Here is a 17,523-nt window from a genome sequence, read left to right as displayed (position 1 = left end):
GGGAAGTGTGTGGTAAACAAAGGTAATCCCGATTTAAGCAGGAGAAAGCGACCTTTCTCTCCTCCCTAAAACAAATGGCTGTTCTTGGGCGGCACGTTACCCGTTTTACTATTACTGGTTAATACGACCGTAGGCAGAAGATGCAGCTGAGGCCCCGCTGAACAGGCTCCACAGTCAGGCTGAACATAATCCCTCATGTAATGAAAAACCTATTTCTATTTCTGAGCCCTCACTACTCTTCATACTGAAGAGCCTTGTGCCTGTCACACATTTATTGAAGCTTATTACTCATCTAGGCAGCGGGGCCCAGTTAGTATTTGGAATTATATTTTAAATCACAATTTTTCTATTATTTATTTTAGGATTCCAAGGCTGCGGTGAAAGCATGTCAGTGTTATTCTTGATGCGCATTCAAAGGCATTAAAGCCCCAAGTCAAAATTCTTTGCTACCTGAGGAGTCTTTAGGCACAAGTGGAAACCCTTCCATCAAGACACCATGGCAACCCTCCCTCCCACAGATGACTTCAGTGATTACACAGTTAAGGGTGGCGATTGGGAGGGTCCAGATCAGCATCTCAGTAATCCTTGCTGGCCACGGGCTTTAATCATCCACAAATCATGATTTATTTTTTTATCTTTGTCTTTTGAAGATTAATGGGTAGAATCTTTTAGGATGCCAAAGACAGGACTGCAAACAGATGAACTAAAACCATGGCCTCATCTTCCAGAAGAAAAATAAGAGCCGGTGTAATCTCAGGCAAAGGACTTTCTGAACTGACCACGAAGTAAACTTCCCTTTATCCTGAGACTGGGGGTGAACATGTGGTTCTTTTTTTGTTCTATAGATGCCAGTGGAAATTATTCCTCTCCTAGTCAATCACTTGGTTCTTTCTGCTTGTCTATTTTTAGGGAAAAATACGTATACACACATACATTTATATGCAAGTGTGTTAGTATACGTACATACATATGCATCTGTGAATATACATACATATCCTACAAACATATATTACTCAGGTATATCACACACATGTACATACACACACATACAATCATGCAATGCACACATGCACACACACGTACACATACTTGCATATACACATATGCACACACATTACACATGTACACACAGGCACTCAAGAATACACGCCCCGTCCCCCATATTCCGGCTACATAAAGGATGTTCTCTCAGATCACTTTTCTCTCCTGCATCCTACTTTTCTTCCCATACTTTCTTTTCATTTGCATCCAAAATATTCTCTGACATTAGGGTTTGTCCCCGCCTTTGCCCATCACTAGACTGAATTATTGGCCCAAATTTGACAGAACTGCTTACAGAAGACAAGAACCCTTTCCGCGCTTCTTCAATTCACACCTAGTTTCTTTTCCTCTGAGTCTGTCTCTACATCTTTACCCACAGACTCCCACACGGTTCTTCCAGCAGAATGCTTGTTGTAGAATATCCTTCTTGGTGAGTGTGAGCTTTGAGATGTATGATGATAAAGGCTTAGAGCCAGTTCCATCCCCTGTGGGACTGTGGGTCCCTCCTCAGTTGGTAATTTTTTGTTTTTGTTTTTGTTTTGTTTTGTTTGGATAACCTTGTTTTGTGGGCATCACAGGCAACGTAAAATTTGAGGGGATAGTGAGGTGGTAGGCAATGTGTGACAAAGAAATAATTCCAAAGGGTGTGGGCAAAATTATCAAGGGTTCTTAAGTATGTCTGGCTTCCATGTGATGTCAGGTTTTTATTTATTTATTTATTTATTTTCCTTCATGCTGTGACAGAGTTCTCCCTTGGCAGGGCACACACAGGTTGTTTAATAAATCTCATAGTCACAAAAACACAACAGACAATTTCTCTTCCTTCAAGGTAAATCTAATCTCAGGGTTTCCTTTGGTCCCACTCCCCCGTTTTCACTCTGACATTAAAACAAGCCATCAGGATTTCATTACACGCCAGCTCTCATCTCTGTGTGGTCAGCTGACCTTTCCAGGATGCTTAATTCCTGTCAGTTTTGGAGAGAAGAATAAAACACCATGCAATCAGCAGTCACATCCTCACAAAAGGAATGAAGACATTTCTTGTAGGACAGGGTCAGGACTGGAAGGCCGTAGGCGGTACCCTTACCCTGAGACTTTAGGAATAAAGAACTTGAGGAGGGGAGAAGGAAAGTGGGGGGTTGGAGCTGGAGGCTAAGAGAAAGCCACGGCTCAACAAATAAATACATTTTAAAAAGACTAAAGTAAAATTAACTGCATTGTTATTTATTATTATGCATATTAATTTAAAAATTAATTTTGATGGAATGGATAAAGGTGGACTCTTCTTGAGAATGGTTAATGGCGCAATTTTTGGAACTGGGAAGGGGGTAGCAGTGACTCAATCTGTTCAAATGTAAGCAAACATCAAGAAGGAGTGAACCCACACAAGCAGTTCGGAAGGCTGCTCTCCCTAAGTCGCACCTGATTCACCAGTCAATGGTTTCATCAACTGTGCACAAGTGGAGGGGAGGGAGGGGAGGGAGAGGAGGGAAGAGACATGGATAATGGAAACCAAAATAGTTTGGAGAAGAAGTCGCAGTGTTTTATGGCATGGTGAGGTGACTGTAACTCATAATTTATGGTACACTTTATAAAGAACCAGAAAAGAGTTGTTTGAGGGCCCCCAGCGTTCCCATAAAGGAATGACAGATGTTTAAGGATGGAAGTGCTACCTATGTTGATTGGATAATTTTTATTGTATACATTGAATTATCACCACATTCCTTAAACTTGTACAACTCTTATGTGTCTACTAACATATTTTCTAAACCCACACGAATTATCCTATGTTTCTGACAAGAACATTGAGGGCAGGGTTTTCCAGAGCAGTGGTGGGGGAGGGTCTATGTTGGTGAGAGCCTGCGTACCTGGGCCAGATAGGGGCAATGATCTTCCTTCCTTTTTCTGTTATGGTCCCCGACCTCTTGGTCTGTCATGACCAAGGAGTGAGGTGCTGACAGTGTGGTCCACTTAGGATTAAAAGACTTGGTTAAACAATAGCAGTTTGTCCACCCACTACATTGTGTTGGGAGGTTGTGTTGTAGGGTGACCTCAAAAGAGTCTAATAGACATTCATTTAATGCCATGAAGATAAGCAAAGTGGGGCAAAGAAAGGACCTGGTATAAACCAGTCCTCTTTGTGTTCATGTTGATTTTGAATAGGACTGAAGATACTTGAGAACACCTTTCCCTGATTACAAAGTAAACTCACTTACTCTCTGGCTTCAAGGGTCATTCAGAGACAACAGATTTGAAGGTGAACACGACTTGGAAACCCCAACTGTCGATGTTCCCCTGGGGAGCAACAACCACATTCCCTCTTTCTTTCTCTGACATCATTCTCAGTAGCAAGGGCTATAACTGAATTACACAGATATCAATTAGACACAATGGAAGATAAACCACCCTCCGTGCAAAACGATTTTGCGGGATGAGTTATTTTTTAGAGGTCCCCTTCATAATCCATTTGGAATAGAGATTGATGCTCAGCATTAGATGCCTTACTCTCATCTATTAGGCAAGAGCCTGCTGTGTCTATAAACTCAATTTCCTTTATCATGGTAGCTTTCTGGCTTATTTGGATAAATGTTGAGCTGTCCACTATTGTTTATCTTAGCAGTTCATGAGGGAACCCAAAGCTTAATGATATAAGATGAGGGGGTAAAACATCACCTCCGTTCTCAGTGACTGCGTTTCTGCTCAGTATGCTGGTTGCGTGACTGCTTCAAGGCATTGTGTGGAATATTATGCTGGGGGCCAGTCTCCCTATACTCTCCTAGTTTCTTCATATTTTATCCTCCTGGATATAGAATTTCATCGTCTGTATTGTGACTTAATGCTTCCAATTAACTCTATTCAGAGTCTGCATTTTTCTTCGGTTCTTAAGTTCTTGAGTTCCTTTTAGAAAGGAATTCCTTTTTCGATGCTTAACTTTTCACTTCAGTCTTGCCAAGAAGTGTCAGATAATCAGGGGCCAGATTTGTTCGATGGTTTGTTTAGAAGCTTTAAATTCTTAATTTTTAAAATTCGGGGGGAGGGAAGAAGGGAGATGACAGTGTCTCCATTTGAAAATCGACAGGATGGGAACAGATGGAAATGTCCCCACTCTCTCTCTGTCTGGCGATTAGTCCATTCCACGTTTCGCGGAAAGAGAAAGGATGACGACGGACCATTGACTCATGCCAATAAGTTAATAAAAAGCTTTTTAGCATAACTTTTGTCCCAAATGGTCCTGAGAAGTAGGATGCTCATGCCTTTTACCACTGTTCTGTGCCTGATTAACATCAGACTTCCAGTCACTTATGCAAAACCTAACTTCCTCCAGGCCCTTTGAACCTTCCTATTAACTGAACACTCTTATGGGGTTGCTTATTAGACTCTAGGTGTAGGAAAAGAAGTCAAGTAAAATGTGCCTGATGCTGGGATTTGCCAACAGATTCCAGTATGTCATGTAACCGGCCAATCTCTTGGCAAAATAGTAGCCCATACTAAATTGGAAGGCACCAACTCACATACGTAAGTCTATGGATGTACACTTAAAAATTTAAAATTCATTAACATAAATTAGTAATACACAAAATTAGCATACAACACTACAAGATTTCCTCCCTGTTGGGAAGAGAGTAACCCCACAATTCTCTTGAGATTCAAGAAGTCTATAAGTCTTGTTATTAAAAGAAAATTTAAATACACATACTCTAAATTTAGCTAATGCCCCAGAAGTCTATGATGATAAAATTCAGAACATAAAATAGTCTTAAAATCAGTTTGAAAAAAAAATGTATCTAATTCCAAGGCACCTCACACTTCCCAGAAGGATGTCATCGTATTTATTGTGGCCCGAAGAACTGAATGCATTGGACAGGCTGCCACTTCCTTCTCTCCAGGGAACAGAAGCTGGTCTAATCTAAACTTCATTAAGGTGACTTGAAAGCGCCCATGGTGTAATATAAGTCAGCAAACGAAGGGAATTGCATCATGGCTGCGCAGGCAAAAGTAAGGTAATATGTCCTTCTTTTCTAAAGATCACAGTCCCCAGGGGAGAGGCAAACGTGTTTGCACAAATCTTCCCACAAATGACCTAACTTGACTGAAAACCCAGCCCAAGGGAAGGGCCTTCCCTAAGAGCTGTGAAGGAAACCATGACGAAAGACATACAAAGACGAGGCAAATCTCGCCCCTCCCTTCTTCCCCATACCTTTGTTTTTGAGCAGTAAAAATCTTTTGAAATATGCTGCACGTCCCACTTCTTAGAAATTTCTCTTTAAGAGGGGTGAATAGTATTTTTTTCCTGTCACCCCTCCCAATTTTTTTAATACCAACATGTAACTATGTTGTCAGATTTTCTGATGCATTTTGATATTTACTTGAGGCCAAAGAGTTGATGATATCAAAAAAATGAAATTAGCAGCCCATGTAATGCACTCGTCTCTTTTTATGGCAGTATTAAATGTATTAATATAGTTGATAGGCTGTTTGTTTCTAATATGGAGGCCCTTAATATGAGGTATCAGTCTAAGAAATGATTTGTTTGATAAGAGGACTCAGGCACAATGTCTTTATATTTGTTCATCTCAATCAAAACATGAATTTAGGTAATAGAATTTTCTCTGGCAGACATGAGAAGTCTGGGTTTAAGGTGACCTTAAGAGAAATACTTATGTTTTGGGAATTTGCTTTGGGTCAGATCTCTGTCATGTGAAGGAGATTACATAACTGAGCAGAGCATTTCAGCGAACTAAAGATTGTATATGGCTGTGTGCACAGACCCAACTCACCATATAATAGTTCCTTTCTCTATCTGGAGCCTCATCGTGACTGCTTTCCTTTCTCTGCACATCTTCATTTACAGAGCAACAGCAAACAGACTTTCAGATTTATGCCATCATTTGCTTCTTCACCTTGAACTCCTGCTGAATTCTGCTATGCTTTTGTAATGCGAATGCCAAGTGGTGGCTGCCTGCCAGACACAGACACTTCCTAGCTTCATGAGGGCAATGCTCTCCCTTCCAGGGAAGCTCAGACCCCCGTGGGAGGGCTTCGAATACCCAGCCTTCCCAGCATTCAGTTGCCTAAATGCTAAATGCAATCAGGACAGCTGGAATGGCAATCACAACGTCAGGGAACCAGAAAACTTCCACACGACAGGACACGTGAAAGCAAGGACCGGGGATTTGGGATACTTGGAAAGGAATTCTCATGGATGATCCAACTCAGATCTAATCCCAAACAGAACTCATTAATTCAACAAATATTTGATTGCCTTGTACAAGCAAAGCGGTGTTAGTCACTGTTACGGGGCAGAATGGTGCCCAAGCCTAGCTTATTCTTACTAGACTTGGCCTATAGTGCAAAAACTAATAGAGTAGTCACAGTAATGGCATAGCTGAATTTCTGTGTTGGCCAGGGCCTTACATCCCGAGTATTCTAAGATTTAGATCTTACTTTTCACTTTTTTTTTTGGAGTGTCTGAAATCAGACTGCTTCTTCTGGCTGATGTTATCTTACAAGTCATTGTGTGAGCTGTCCATTCACATGGTTGCTACCAGGTGGTCTGTGTTTCTGTCCTGCCAGACATACAAAATAAAGATGATAAACGCGAGGAAACGGAGTCAGTTGAATGGATGCCCTTTCCCCTTAGGGAGGCACGTTATATCTGCATACAACTGACTGCATACCAGGTTGCTAGAGTGGTTCTGTATGTGCTAACCATTTCTATTAATGCTCAGAATTTCTTTAAAAGAATTATTTTTTATTTTTTTTAAAAATTTTGTGTGTGTGTGTGCGTGCGCATGTGAGTGTGTGTAGAGCTGCCTGGAATGTTCAGAAGATGGTGGATCTGGAGTATGGGTGTGTTCCTCCCTGACATGGGCACTCGGAACCAAACTTGTGTCCTATGCAAAAGTAGTTCAAGCTCTTAACTGCTCACACATCTCTCCATCTCAGCTTGAAGCCTCTTCATGAATAGGAATGATCTCTGTTTCATCAGAGGAGAAACTAAGGGGCAACGATACTAGAGAGGAGGGGCGCGGCTGCAGTCTCATGGCTGTGTGCAGTGCAAGGACACGCATTCCGAGCCTGGCCTCTCTGACGCACACGCACAGGTTTGAATCTTCTGTTATGTGCCATAACCACAAAGGACAAGAACACAACGCAATGGTGGTACAGACAAAATGCAGAAGAAAATAGCGCCTATGGACAATGGGCCCCATGCCTGGGGAAATGAACAGATGTAAGATCGAGGAGGTGAAGAATTCGAAAGCTGCCTGTGGAATACAGTGCGTCTAGGGGCCTGGCTGCTCCCCTAAAAGCCCAGGGTAGAGTGCTTGCCTAACATGTGTTTGCTCTGTAGAGTCATGGGGAAAAAAATTAAAGTCTTTTTGTAAAACATAAGAGTGGTTTGTAGGTTTGATGCCTGGTAGAGTGATAATTGCCTCAGAGACAAAGTCAAGAACAAACTCAGAGAGGTAAACCATAGTTAGCTATTCAACACATCCTTGTGGGGACAAAATCCTGACCCGGCAGGTGAGGCCAGTATTGTTCCTCTGCATTCCTTGTAGTACAGACTTTCGGTTATATCTGTTCCTTTCTGCTTTGTTTGTTTTTTGACGCAGGGTTTCTCTGTGTAATAGCCTTGGCTATCCTGAACTTACTCTGTAGAACAGGCTGGCCTTGCTTGAACTCAGAGAGATCCGCCTGCTTCTGTCTCTACAGTACTGGGGTTAAAGTTATGCACCACCATGCCTGGCCCTCCTCTCTTGTTTTGCTTGAGTGTAGTATACAAAGCCAGACTTGGAATGGCTTTCTCGCTCTTATTCTTAGCTATTCCGTGAAGCAGGAATGGCTGACGTTGGCCTGGACTTAGGACAGGGATCTTGGGAGGAAATCAAGGCAGTCTGTCTTAGTATCTACTGACCATCCAGAAGTGTCTCAGTTCAGGACTTTCCAAATTGCGTGCAGGTGTCCTTAAGGAAGCCACTCCCTTTTTAAAAGCAGAACTCATTTACGTCCAATGTCAAACACGAAGTCCAAATGTTACATGTGGCTGTGGGTGGTAGAGGCCTAGCTAATGAATGACTTAATTTTCTTTCTGTAAATTGACAGGGCCTCTGAAATCAGGAGTACAACTATGAAATGACAATCCCACTGCCACAGACTCGCTGGTGGGTAAGCGCTGACAGGACTTTATTATCTGGTTAAGAGCACATTAGCATATCTATTAGATGAACCCTCTGCTATACAATCGGAACAGATAATGTCTAACTGGGTCCCCTGAGTTATTTGTGGGCAGCTCCTTTTTCTTTTGGACCATCTGGGGACAGGGAGTTAGATAGAAATGTTATTTGCTGGACTGCTCAGATTTAATACTTGGCCTTCTGCCATTTGGATAAGAGGAGGCAAACTCACGACTTGGAAGGTAGGCAGGTGAGGCTTACTATTTCTCTAGACAGTCCACGAGCAATGAGTCTGAAGGAGAGACCAGCGACTCTCCTGAACCGCATCCTCACAGAGAACGCCAGGCGAGCGTCGGGTTCCCATCATTTGCTGTCATTTTCCTTATGTTTTTCCCTCAAACCTGCTCTACTCTTTGAGATGAGAATACACAAAATAGCAGCCGAGAAAGCGGGATTCGTCAGCATGAGTCTCAACACATCACTTTTCAAGTGTGGCAACTTTAAACACACGCTAGGCTTTTAGTTTCCATAGAAAATAATCTCTCATTGTTTTCAAAAGAAACTGAAAGCACCCCAAATTACCACACTTTTAACATCCTGACATGTTGATGGCCCGCGTTCTTCACAGATCAAAGTCAGAGTGGCAGAAGTGCAGAGTGCCGAGGAGCTGAAAACATAGTATTTCATATTTAGCAAGAATTACAGCAGTGAACAAGACAAGGTGACTTTCTAATATCATTCACACACACACGCACACACATGCACACACACACGCACACATGTACCTATATTTTGGCAGTAATCTGAAGAGCTAAAGACTAATCTAAGATGACGTAAGTGCTCCTCTCTTTCCTCTACTGACTTTCCTTCCTGGCCACATAAAGCAACTAACCGATGGAAGCCAAAGAGGGGCCCCATGCATGCTTTGCAATCCATGGATGATAGTCTGAGTTGCGTCACGAGGACCCGTTGTGGGACTCTTACTTTAGAATTTCTAGGAACATGTGGGTCTAGCAGCAGAGTGACATATTGGAAGCGCCTTCATCCCTTGATGTGGGGGAACCTTGTCAAAACTTCTCTGCTGTTTATGGAAATGAGATCTAGTCCGGTATTAACCCAAGTCAAAGAGAAAGTGGTATCATTTGAGGGACCAATGCTGTTACACGCCTGTTGGAAAAGCTCAATGAAGAATGTATTGGGTATTGATGATGTTTTAAAACAGCCCATGAATTTGCAGAGGAGGTGTGTGTGTGTGGGGGTAACCAAAGGTGGAGGGCAGGGGATTATGGGACAAAATTGTAGTCATTTCTCCCCCTATGTTCTGATCTGTCTGTGGGTGAATGAACTGTTTCAAATGTCTAGTTAGAAACTGTTACTGAAGGATGCAAACTTTTTTTCCTTTTGGTTTTTCAAGACAGGGTTTCTCTGTAGCATTGGAGCCTGTCTTGGAACTAACTCTTGTTTACCAGGCTGGCCTCAAACTCACAGAGATTCATCTGTCTCTGCCTCCCAAGTGCTGGAATTAAGGGTGTGCACCACCACCGCCCTGCAGGATGCAACCTTCTGGAGAAGGATTTTAAAAGGTTGCTTGCTTTCTTTATGTGTTGACTAGGGCCAGAAATACAGATGTAGTTATTCATTATGAATTAGGATATCTGTGTCCGAGCATGGCAGTCACCTGCTCCATTTTTGGTACAAACATGACTGGACTCTTAACTACTCAGAAAGTTCTACCCTGAAAAGGTATCATTAGGAAATGAGTAGTAAAGACATCGAGTTTGCCAACGAACTATGACCTCTGGGTCAAATCTAGTTTACCCTTTGTTTGTGTCTGGCACATGACCCAAGGAGTTGTTTCCAATAACAATAAAAAAATCCAAAGGATGGTATTTTGTAAGCCATGGAAATGGTGTGAAGCTCAGTGTGGTTTGTGGACACACTCCCCAATGACTGTCTGAGTCACAATGACTAAATTCTGCAGAACCCAAAGTATTCCCCGTCTGTCTCTTTATGGGAAACACATGCTGACCTCCATAGCAAAAGCCAGGATGATAGCGAAGAAGGCAGGGAGGGGGTGTTAACAGTTTCTGCCCATTGTGATGGCTCTAGTAGCACAAAGCCCAACCACTGTTCCCTTGAGTAAGGACAGAACCAGGTAAGAGGGGTTGAGACCACCAGAGGAATGACTGGGTTTCATTTACTATTTGAAAAGCTGACTGAATACAGTCTGGAGGAGGTGGGCAAAAGACAGGATGCCCTTCAGAAGCCCAAGGATACATGGTTTAGAAAGTTTTAAGGCCCCACCATGGCTGCCACTAGCTAGACACAACTAGACTCAGATCAGTGCCTATCAAATGATTTCAATATGACAATTTCCTCTTCTATTCCAGAGTTTGCTGGTGACTGGGCATTTGACTTAAGTGGAATATTTATATAATCTTATATAGACATTCTTTATAATAGGAATGTTGCTAGTCTGAAGGAGGACGGAGGTTCTAACCAGTTCCTCCTGTATTACACAGGCTAGGAAGATAAAAGCACAGTGTATTTATATTAAGCAGCTGAGAGCTTCTACACCAGTTATAGGTTGGAAACTTGAGAATATAGAGGAACTTTTGACATTGTAGGCAGTGAAAGCACCTGAGTTACCCAAGGGAAAAAGCCACCTCCCATGAAAGTGGCTCCCTGGCCTTTCTCAGCCAAGTTCTCTCAACTGGATCTGTTTGGGCCGGGGGCTGAGGGACATACAGAGTGGTCTCGTGATGACTCACGCTGCTTTTCAGAGTACCTTCTTCTGGGTGTTTTTAGGGGAACTTGGCGCAGAGAGGACTGGACAGAAGAACATTCCATGAAAATTCTCTCACCCCAGTTGTATGAGCAAGAACTAGGGCAACCTCTCCTGAGTTGGCGAAGGCCCATATCTTCCAGTTAGCACAAGGGCACATCTACCCGCATGCCTGGATGTATGGAAGAGCTTGTCATGGGGCGAAGCTATTCCAAATTGCTCACTTCTGGAAAGGCTTCTCTCCACGGGTTTGAACATGCAAGAAAGATAATTTGACCTATTTGTCACAATGCCTGGCAGGCCTGAACCCACTGCCTGCCCATAAATGTCCTGGGGCTGACGCTTCAATTTCAGGACCTGTCATGTTCTCGTGGAATAGGGAGTTGTGTGTGAACCAGAATGGACTGAGGTCTTGAATGTGCCAGTCTCTTTAACAGGGGGGCCTGGGATTTTATGTTTCCCTTCTGTCCTTCCCCAATGGCTTGTTTTAGGTTGGTGCAGTCAATGCCTGTGCCCCACAACACTCTCCTCTGTGTTTGCAATGCCGTGTTTATGCCCCTGCAGCTTTGTAATTAATAATATACTGCTTTTCATCTTCAAAGTGATTTATACACATTAATTAATCCCCACCGTACTTCAGAGATTCTGTCCATAAATAACTATCGTGCCCTCACACTGTACTTAGGAAGCCAGGGCTCAGAAGGCAAATGGTTCTCCACAGAGAAACAGATTGCTGGGGCCAATGTCAGCACTTAAGAGTCCTGGTTCCTCACCGAGTCTGAAGGTCTCTGGTCATCTCTGGGGAGGGGCTAAGAGCACCTTGTAGCTCTGCCTTTACTGCTGGGCAAACCGGCCTGTTACATCCCTCATTTTGAGTCATGAACTATTTTTCAATACTCCAGGGTCAAAGCATAATCTTACCTAAAGCATACAAAACAGGAAATGATGGATTATAAACCAATAAACCATAGTAAGATGCTCAGGACCAGCTTCCAGTAGCCTCCAGACTGAGGATAAATATGTTTCCTAATCCATCATTTGCGAGTTACGCACCTGATTAAAACATTAAACTCTCACTACACGGTTGCCCATTTATGTGATCACCCTTACAGAAAGCTATTATATTTTAACTATCGAGCTCAATAAATCAGGCGCTAGCCATCTATCTCTCCCTTGCAAGGGGAGGAGGAGACACACTGGGGATACCATTGGCAGAGGCAGGCAGTGCCTCAATTTCTATACCTGGGCTCCCTGTGGTGCCCACTGGCCCCGCAGAACATTCAGCCTGAGAAGTGAACACATGGATCCTTTTTGAAGTTTCTGACATAAAGCCACATCATGCAAAGACCCTAAGGGCACATTCAATTTGCCTCCACCAAACCCCTGCAACAGCTACCTGGGGACTCACATGAAATTCCCTCTAATAACACAAAGATGCCAGTTAAGGTGATGGGGCGGGGGTGGTTCAAGTCAATCCACTGCTGTATCCTTCATCAAGGGGTAAGAAGCAGGCATGACTTGAAAGTAGGGATGCTGAGTGTCAGACCTCAGGCACCAGCGAGAGCTGAGGGTCAGAGTGAAAGATCTTTTGGTACACCCCAGACAAACATCATCCCTTTCCTCTCCTTGGGGTGTCAGCGTTCCCAGTTTTCAGAGGACGTTACTGATAAATGTGGCTGATAAGGACCATATAAATGTTTATTTTTCTATATTAAGACAAGTACAGTAATACTGTAGAATACACTGTTGTGTTTTTTTTTTTTTTTATGGTTTACACTAGTCTGCCTTGGGCAGGGCCCCACATTTCTAGAGGCATGTCATTATACTTCTCTGCCATCAGGTAAGTTTAGGTCAAATGCTCTGGGAAATACTGGTTTATCTCTTCTCTGGCAGGCACCATACTAGAGGGGTAGGATTAAGACAGTAAAGGAGCCCCACTGCTGAGCGAGAAAGGAGGGCTGAGGTTGGCAGAAGGAAGGCCAGCTTCGTCAGCACCGGTGCTGCCTTGTCTTCTTTTCCTAAAGAGGAGGAGTTTTTGCCTGCATGTTTGGAGCTGTTTGGGAGTCAGTCCCTTTTAGCTGGTGTTTTATAGGCTTGCTTTGCCACATGGCATAGCTAACCCCGGGGGGAGATCTGTCATAGCAGCCCGAAAAGCAAGCCAGAACCATCAAATGTTTCAAATAAACTTTAACAAACATCACCGCGGCCTCTGCCTGGGCCAGGAGATGTGCCATTGGCAAGCTTAGCTGACAGAGCGGGAGCAATGGGGTACACGAACTGTGAACAGGCTTTGTGGCCAGCCCAGGACGCTCATCTGCATGTGGCGCCCCGCCTCTGAACTCCCAGCATCTGCTGTTTTGCGTAGTTCCATGGTGGTACTTCCTAGATGCAAATGGACACCCATGGCACAAGAAGAAAGGTACCCTAACAGCTTCACCTGCATGCTACCACTGTGCACACCCTAAGCTGGAGGGGCACAGTTGCCACTGATGAAAACCCTATTCAGACCCAATGCCACGCAATGGGATGAGACCTGAGGCCGAGCAGAAAGAAATAAAGGAAGCTGGGCAAGGTCAACTGAACCTGAGTGATCTGAGTCTAGAGGAAGGCCAGGTCGTAGGCCCTGGCCTCTGGATCTCAGTTTAGTTCCATAGCTCTGAAAACCAGCAAGCTAGTTTGGCTTTCTCCCTGGTTAAAACGTTTTGTGCAAAAATGACACCTATCCTTTTGTCTTGAGTTTCTAGCTGAAGGGAACCAGGGATGCATAAATATCAGAGCACTGGTTTGCGCTCAAATCCAGCGATGGAGAAATTTAGGTGATTGCCATGGAAGCAAAGGGTGGATTTGCAGGAAAGATAATTCTCAGCTCCTCTCCAAGAAAAGACACAGCCAGAATGCTTAACTTCACCTCTGATAAATGTCAGCTAGAGTCATGACTGGAATGGATTCCAGGAGAGAAAAATCACTCCTATCCATCACTCATGATTATGTTTTTCAAGAGCCAACAGGCAAATTGTACAGACAGCAGAAGGCTTCTAAAGTCACAAGCCCATGGCCTCTTCCCCCACCTTCTCACCACCAGGATGGTGAACAAGGTTGTTTTGACTTACCTATAAAATATGCCAGCAAAATGGCCAAGAGAAGGGCCGCAGCGATGGCCGACAGGGCAGCACATTTCCAACTGCAGTATTTGGAGGGCTTCTTCAGCTTGAAGGCCTTCCTGGAGAACGTATTCCGCGGCAGCAGACGGGGTGGCGGTGTGTAAACAGTTCCTGAGGTCAAAGGGTATCCTGGAGAAGAGCTGCTGAACAGGGGCGTACTTCCGGAGGACGTCTTGAAGAGGAAGTGCCTGCAAGGACGAGTGGAAGAGTCAGCCGGGCCACGGTTGGCTAAGGAAGGCTGAGCTGTCATTCCTTTTACTTTGTACAGTTCGAGTAAAACGTTAGTTAACTTGCCTTTCCTAGGTGTGTGTGCGCGCACGCGCATGCGTGTGTGTGCGCCAAGGCTATTTTGGCTGGTGATGCGCCTCAGTCCCACAAGCTTTCGTAATTTTATACTTTCATAGATGCAGAAAGATGCATATAGGAGAATCCAGCAAAGCATACCGAACAAATATGAGAAGTGAATCACCGTCACTCACTCAGAAATGATGACAATGATACGGATGTTAAGCATGATCGCATACTAGATCTGTGCCACTGAAGGCTCTTGAAATGTGTTGTCACCACCGTTTACAAAGGAAGCGTTATAATATCCCTAATTTAGATATCAGACACCGGATTGGGAGAAGTCAGGTAACTGGCTGGGGCTTTAAAACCCAGAGCTGCCGGGCGGTGGTGGCGCACGCCTTTAATCCCAGCACTCGGGAGGCAGAGGCAGGCGGATCTCTGTGAGTTCAAGACCAGCCTGGTCTACAAGAGCTAGCTCCAGGACAGGCTCTAAAAGCTGCAGAGAAACCCTGTCTCGAAAAACCAAAAAAAAAAAAAATAAAAAAAATAAATAAATAAATAAATAAAACCCAGAGCTCTGTCTTGTGGTAAAAATCTCTGCTGTTAAGTATTGCTCAAGCCTGCGTCTCCCCCCCCCCCCCACTTCTTGTCCATTTCCATCTCTCCTCCACCAGCAGCAACCATTAGTCATTTTTCCTACTCGGACTGCATCTTTAGGCCTTGTGATCGCGGCTACTTTTAAAAACATCTTTGCCCATCAAATGAACATGGTGTCCTTGGTACCCAGACCTATAATGTGATAACTCTATTATAGAACATAAAGTATGGAAAAAAACATGTGACTTCTCAGAGGATGGTCATTCCAAAGATATTTCACAGGGCATCAATTCTCTGACAAGAGATTATTCCCTTTCATAGATATGCCAAGGATGAGATTTGAAGTATGACTGGCTACACTTTATTTAAAACAAGGACATATCCAGAAAATGAAAGGTGTGGGTGGCTAGTCGCGTTCTAGAGTTTAGCTGCTCAGGGCAGGGGCTTTAGCTCACTTTGGACCTAGTTCGTCCTCGTGTCTTTAGTCCCCAGCAAAGATCCCAACATCCACAGGAGACTTTAGCAAAAGATTGCATGCATGCACACATGGTTGGAGTCCTTCCATTATTTGGTAGTTGCATTTGCTGCAATTCTAAGATGTAAAGATGTCAAGACAGGCAGTTTCTCTTTCCTCATACTTTCAGTAGATGCATTTTTATCTTTTGCTACAGAATCTTTCTATGTATCCCTGACTGTCCTTAACTCACTGTGTAAATCAGGGTAGCCTCAGACTCACAGAGATCCACCTGACTCTGCCTCCCAAGTGACAAAATTAAAGGTGTGTGTCACCCGTCACCCACTCCTAGTCATGTATGTATTTTACTTAATGGCTGTTTATATACGTCATCAGGCCATATATTTCACTTATACCTCACTTGCGCCCCCTGGTGTGCACAATAAGACTGTCTCAGTTTTAAAACACGAGAACCCTTAAGCTCAGAGTTAGAGAGTAGAAATATGACCCGGGGCTATGGTGGTATGAATGAAAATGGCCCCCATAGGCTCATATGTTTGAAGACTTGGTCCTCAATTAGTGGAACTGTTTGGAAAAAACTAGGAGGCGTGACCTTGTTGGAGGTGTGTCACAGGGGCTTTGAGGTTTCCCAGTGTTCTTTCTCTCTGCCTCCTACTTGCTGATCAAGATTTGAGCTCTCAGTGGTCCCAGCCAACATGTCTGTGGCTTGCTGCAATACTGCTCCAACATGGACTCAACTCTCAGGAACCATAAGCCCAATGAAATGCTTTCTTTTCTAAAGTGCCATGGTTATAAAGTAAAGTAATAGAAATAAGACAGGGCTCAAGTTGTAGTTTGCCTCTCTCAATTATTTGCCCAGTTCGAGCAAGACCTACTGCACTGTACTGCCCTTCCTACTGAGGACTGCCAGGCCTTTCCAGAGGTGTCTAAGGGCAATATCACCATCATCATCAATATTTGTATCTTGACTACATATATGGAAATATTTAAAGTATTTGGATCCTTTATATATACCAAATATGACTGAGAATCATGTCGGAAATGTGTCTGATTAGCAAAACAAGTAACATAACCAATATAAAGCAAACAACTGATATTTAGACCTTATTTGTGCTATAAATATATTCAATTATCTCAATAAAGCATGCATATTTAATTCCATAAATATGGCGTCAGATTTCTTGCCAATATCTCTTTTTAGAACATTATATATACACACACACAAGCACATATACACACTAGCTCTTTTTGAAACACTATACACACAGAGGGAAAGGAAAAGAGATAGAGATCTATCTATCTATCATCTATCTATCTATCTATCTATCTATCTATCTATCTATCATCTATCCACCTATCTATCTATCTATCTATCTATCTATCTATCTATCTATCTATCTATCTATCTATCTATCTAGAGCATGCCATGGCATATGTGTGGAGGGCAGAGAACATGTGGGAGTTGGTTCTTTAATTCTGCTGTGCAGGTTCTGGGGACCAAGCTCAGACTATTAGGTTTGGTAGCAAGTACTTTCAGCCACTAATCCAGTGGTTTTCAACCTTCCCAATGCTGTGACCCTTTAATACAGTTTCTCATATTGTGGTGACCTCCTACTGTAAAATTATTTAATTGCTACTTCATAACTATCATTTTGTTCCTATTATGAATTGTAGTATAAATGTCTAATATGCAAGATCTCTGATGTGTGACTCCTAAACGGGTCATGACACATAGGTTGAGAACCACTGGGCTAATTCATCGCCCTGGCCCTAATAGATCTTTTCTAATGGGATCAACGACGTCTTCTGAAGAGACGACCCTAGCTACGGTGTTTAAGGGAGCAAGAAAGTCCTGAATTGGTTCCTAGCAGGGCTCTTCATGGACAAGTTGGCTCACACTGGTCGCCCAGCCCTACTCTTGAGCATCACTATCATGGGGAAGTACAATCGCAGGTGCTACATCGATGGTTGCTATACCAACCACCCAGGACCATTTAAGAA

The 17,523-nt window shown here is 43.5% G+C and overlaps 1 protein-coding gene across 6 annotated transcripts in view; it reads right to left on the bottom strand.

The window, feature by feature from the left end:
* Tenm2 (teneurin transmembrane protein 2) overlaps window positions 1–17,523 on the bottom strand; it is a 961,804-nt gene that overhangs the window by 252,837 nt on the left and 691,444 nt on the right. For all 6 annotated transcript variants that reach the window (XM_038326028.1, XM_038326022.1, XM_038326023.1 and 3 more), the window contains one exon: window positions 14,112–14,350. In XM_038326028.1, coding sequence (XP_038181956.1) covers window positions 14,112–14,350 — 239 coding nt within the window. The remainder of the gene's footprint in view (window positions 1–14,111; window positions 14,351–17,523) is intronic.

This window comes from Arvicola amphibius, chromosome 4, assembly GCF_903992535.2.
Source record: "Arvicola amphibius chromosome 4, mArvAmp1.2, whole genome shotgun sequence".
NCBI classification, from domain to species: domain Eukaryota; kingdom Metazoa; phylum Chordata; class Mammalia; order Rodentia; family Cricetidae; genus Arvicola; species Arvicola amphibius.
Note: the sequence above shows the minus strand (reverse complement) of the source record. Positions and strands in the feature narration are given on the sequence as shown.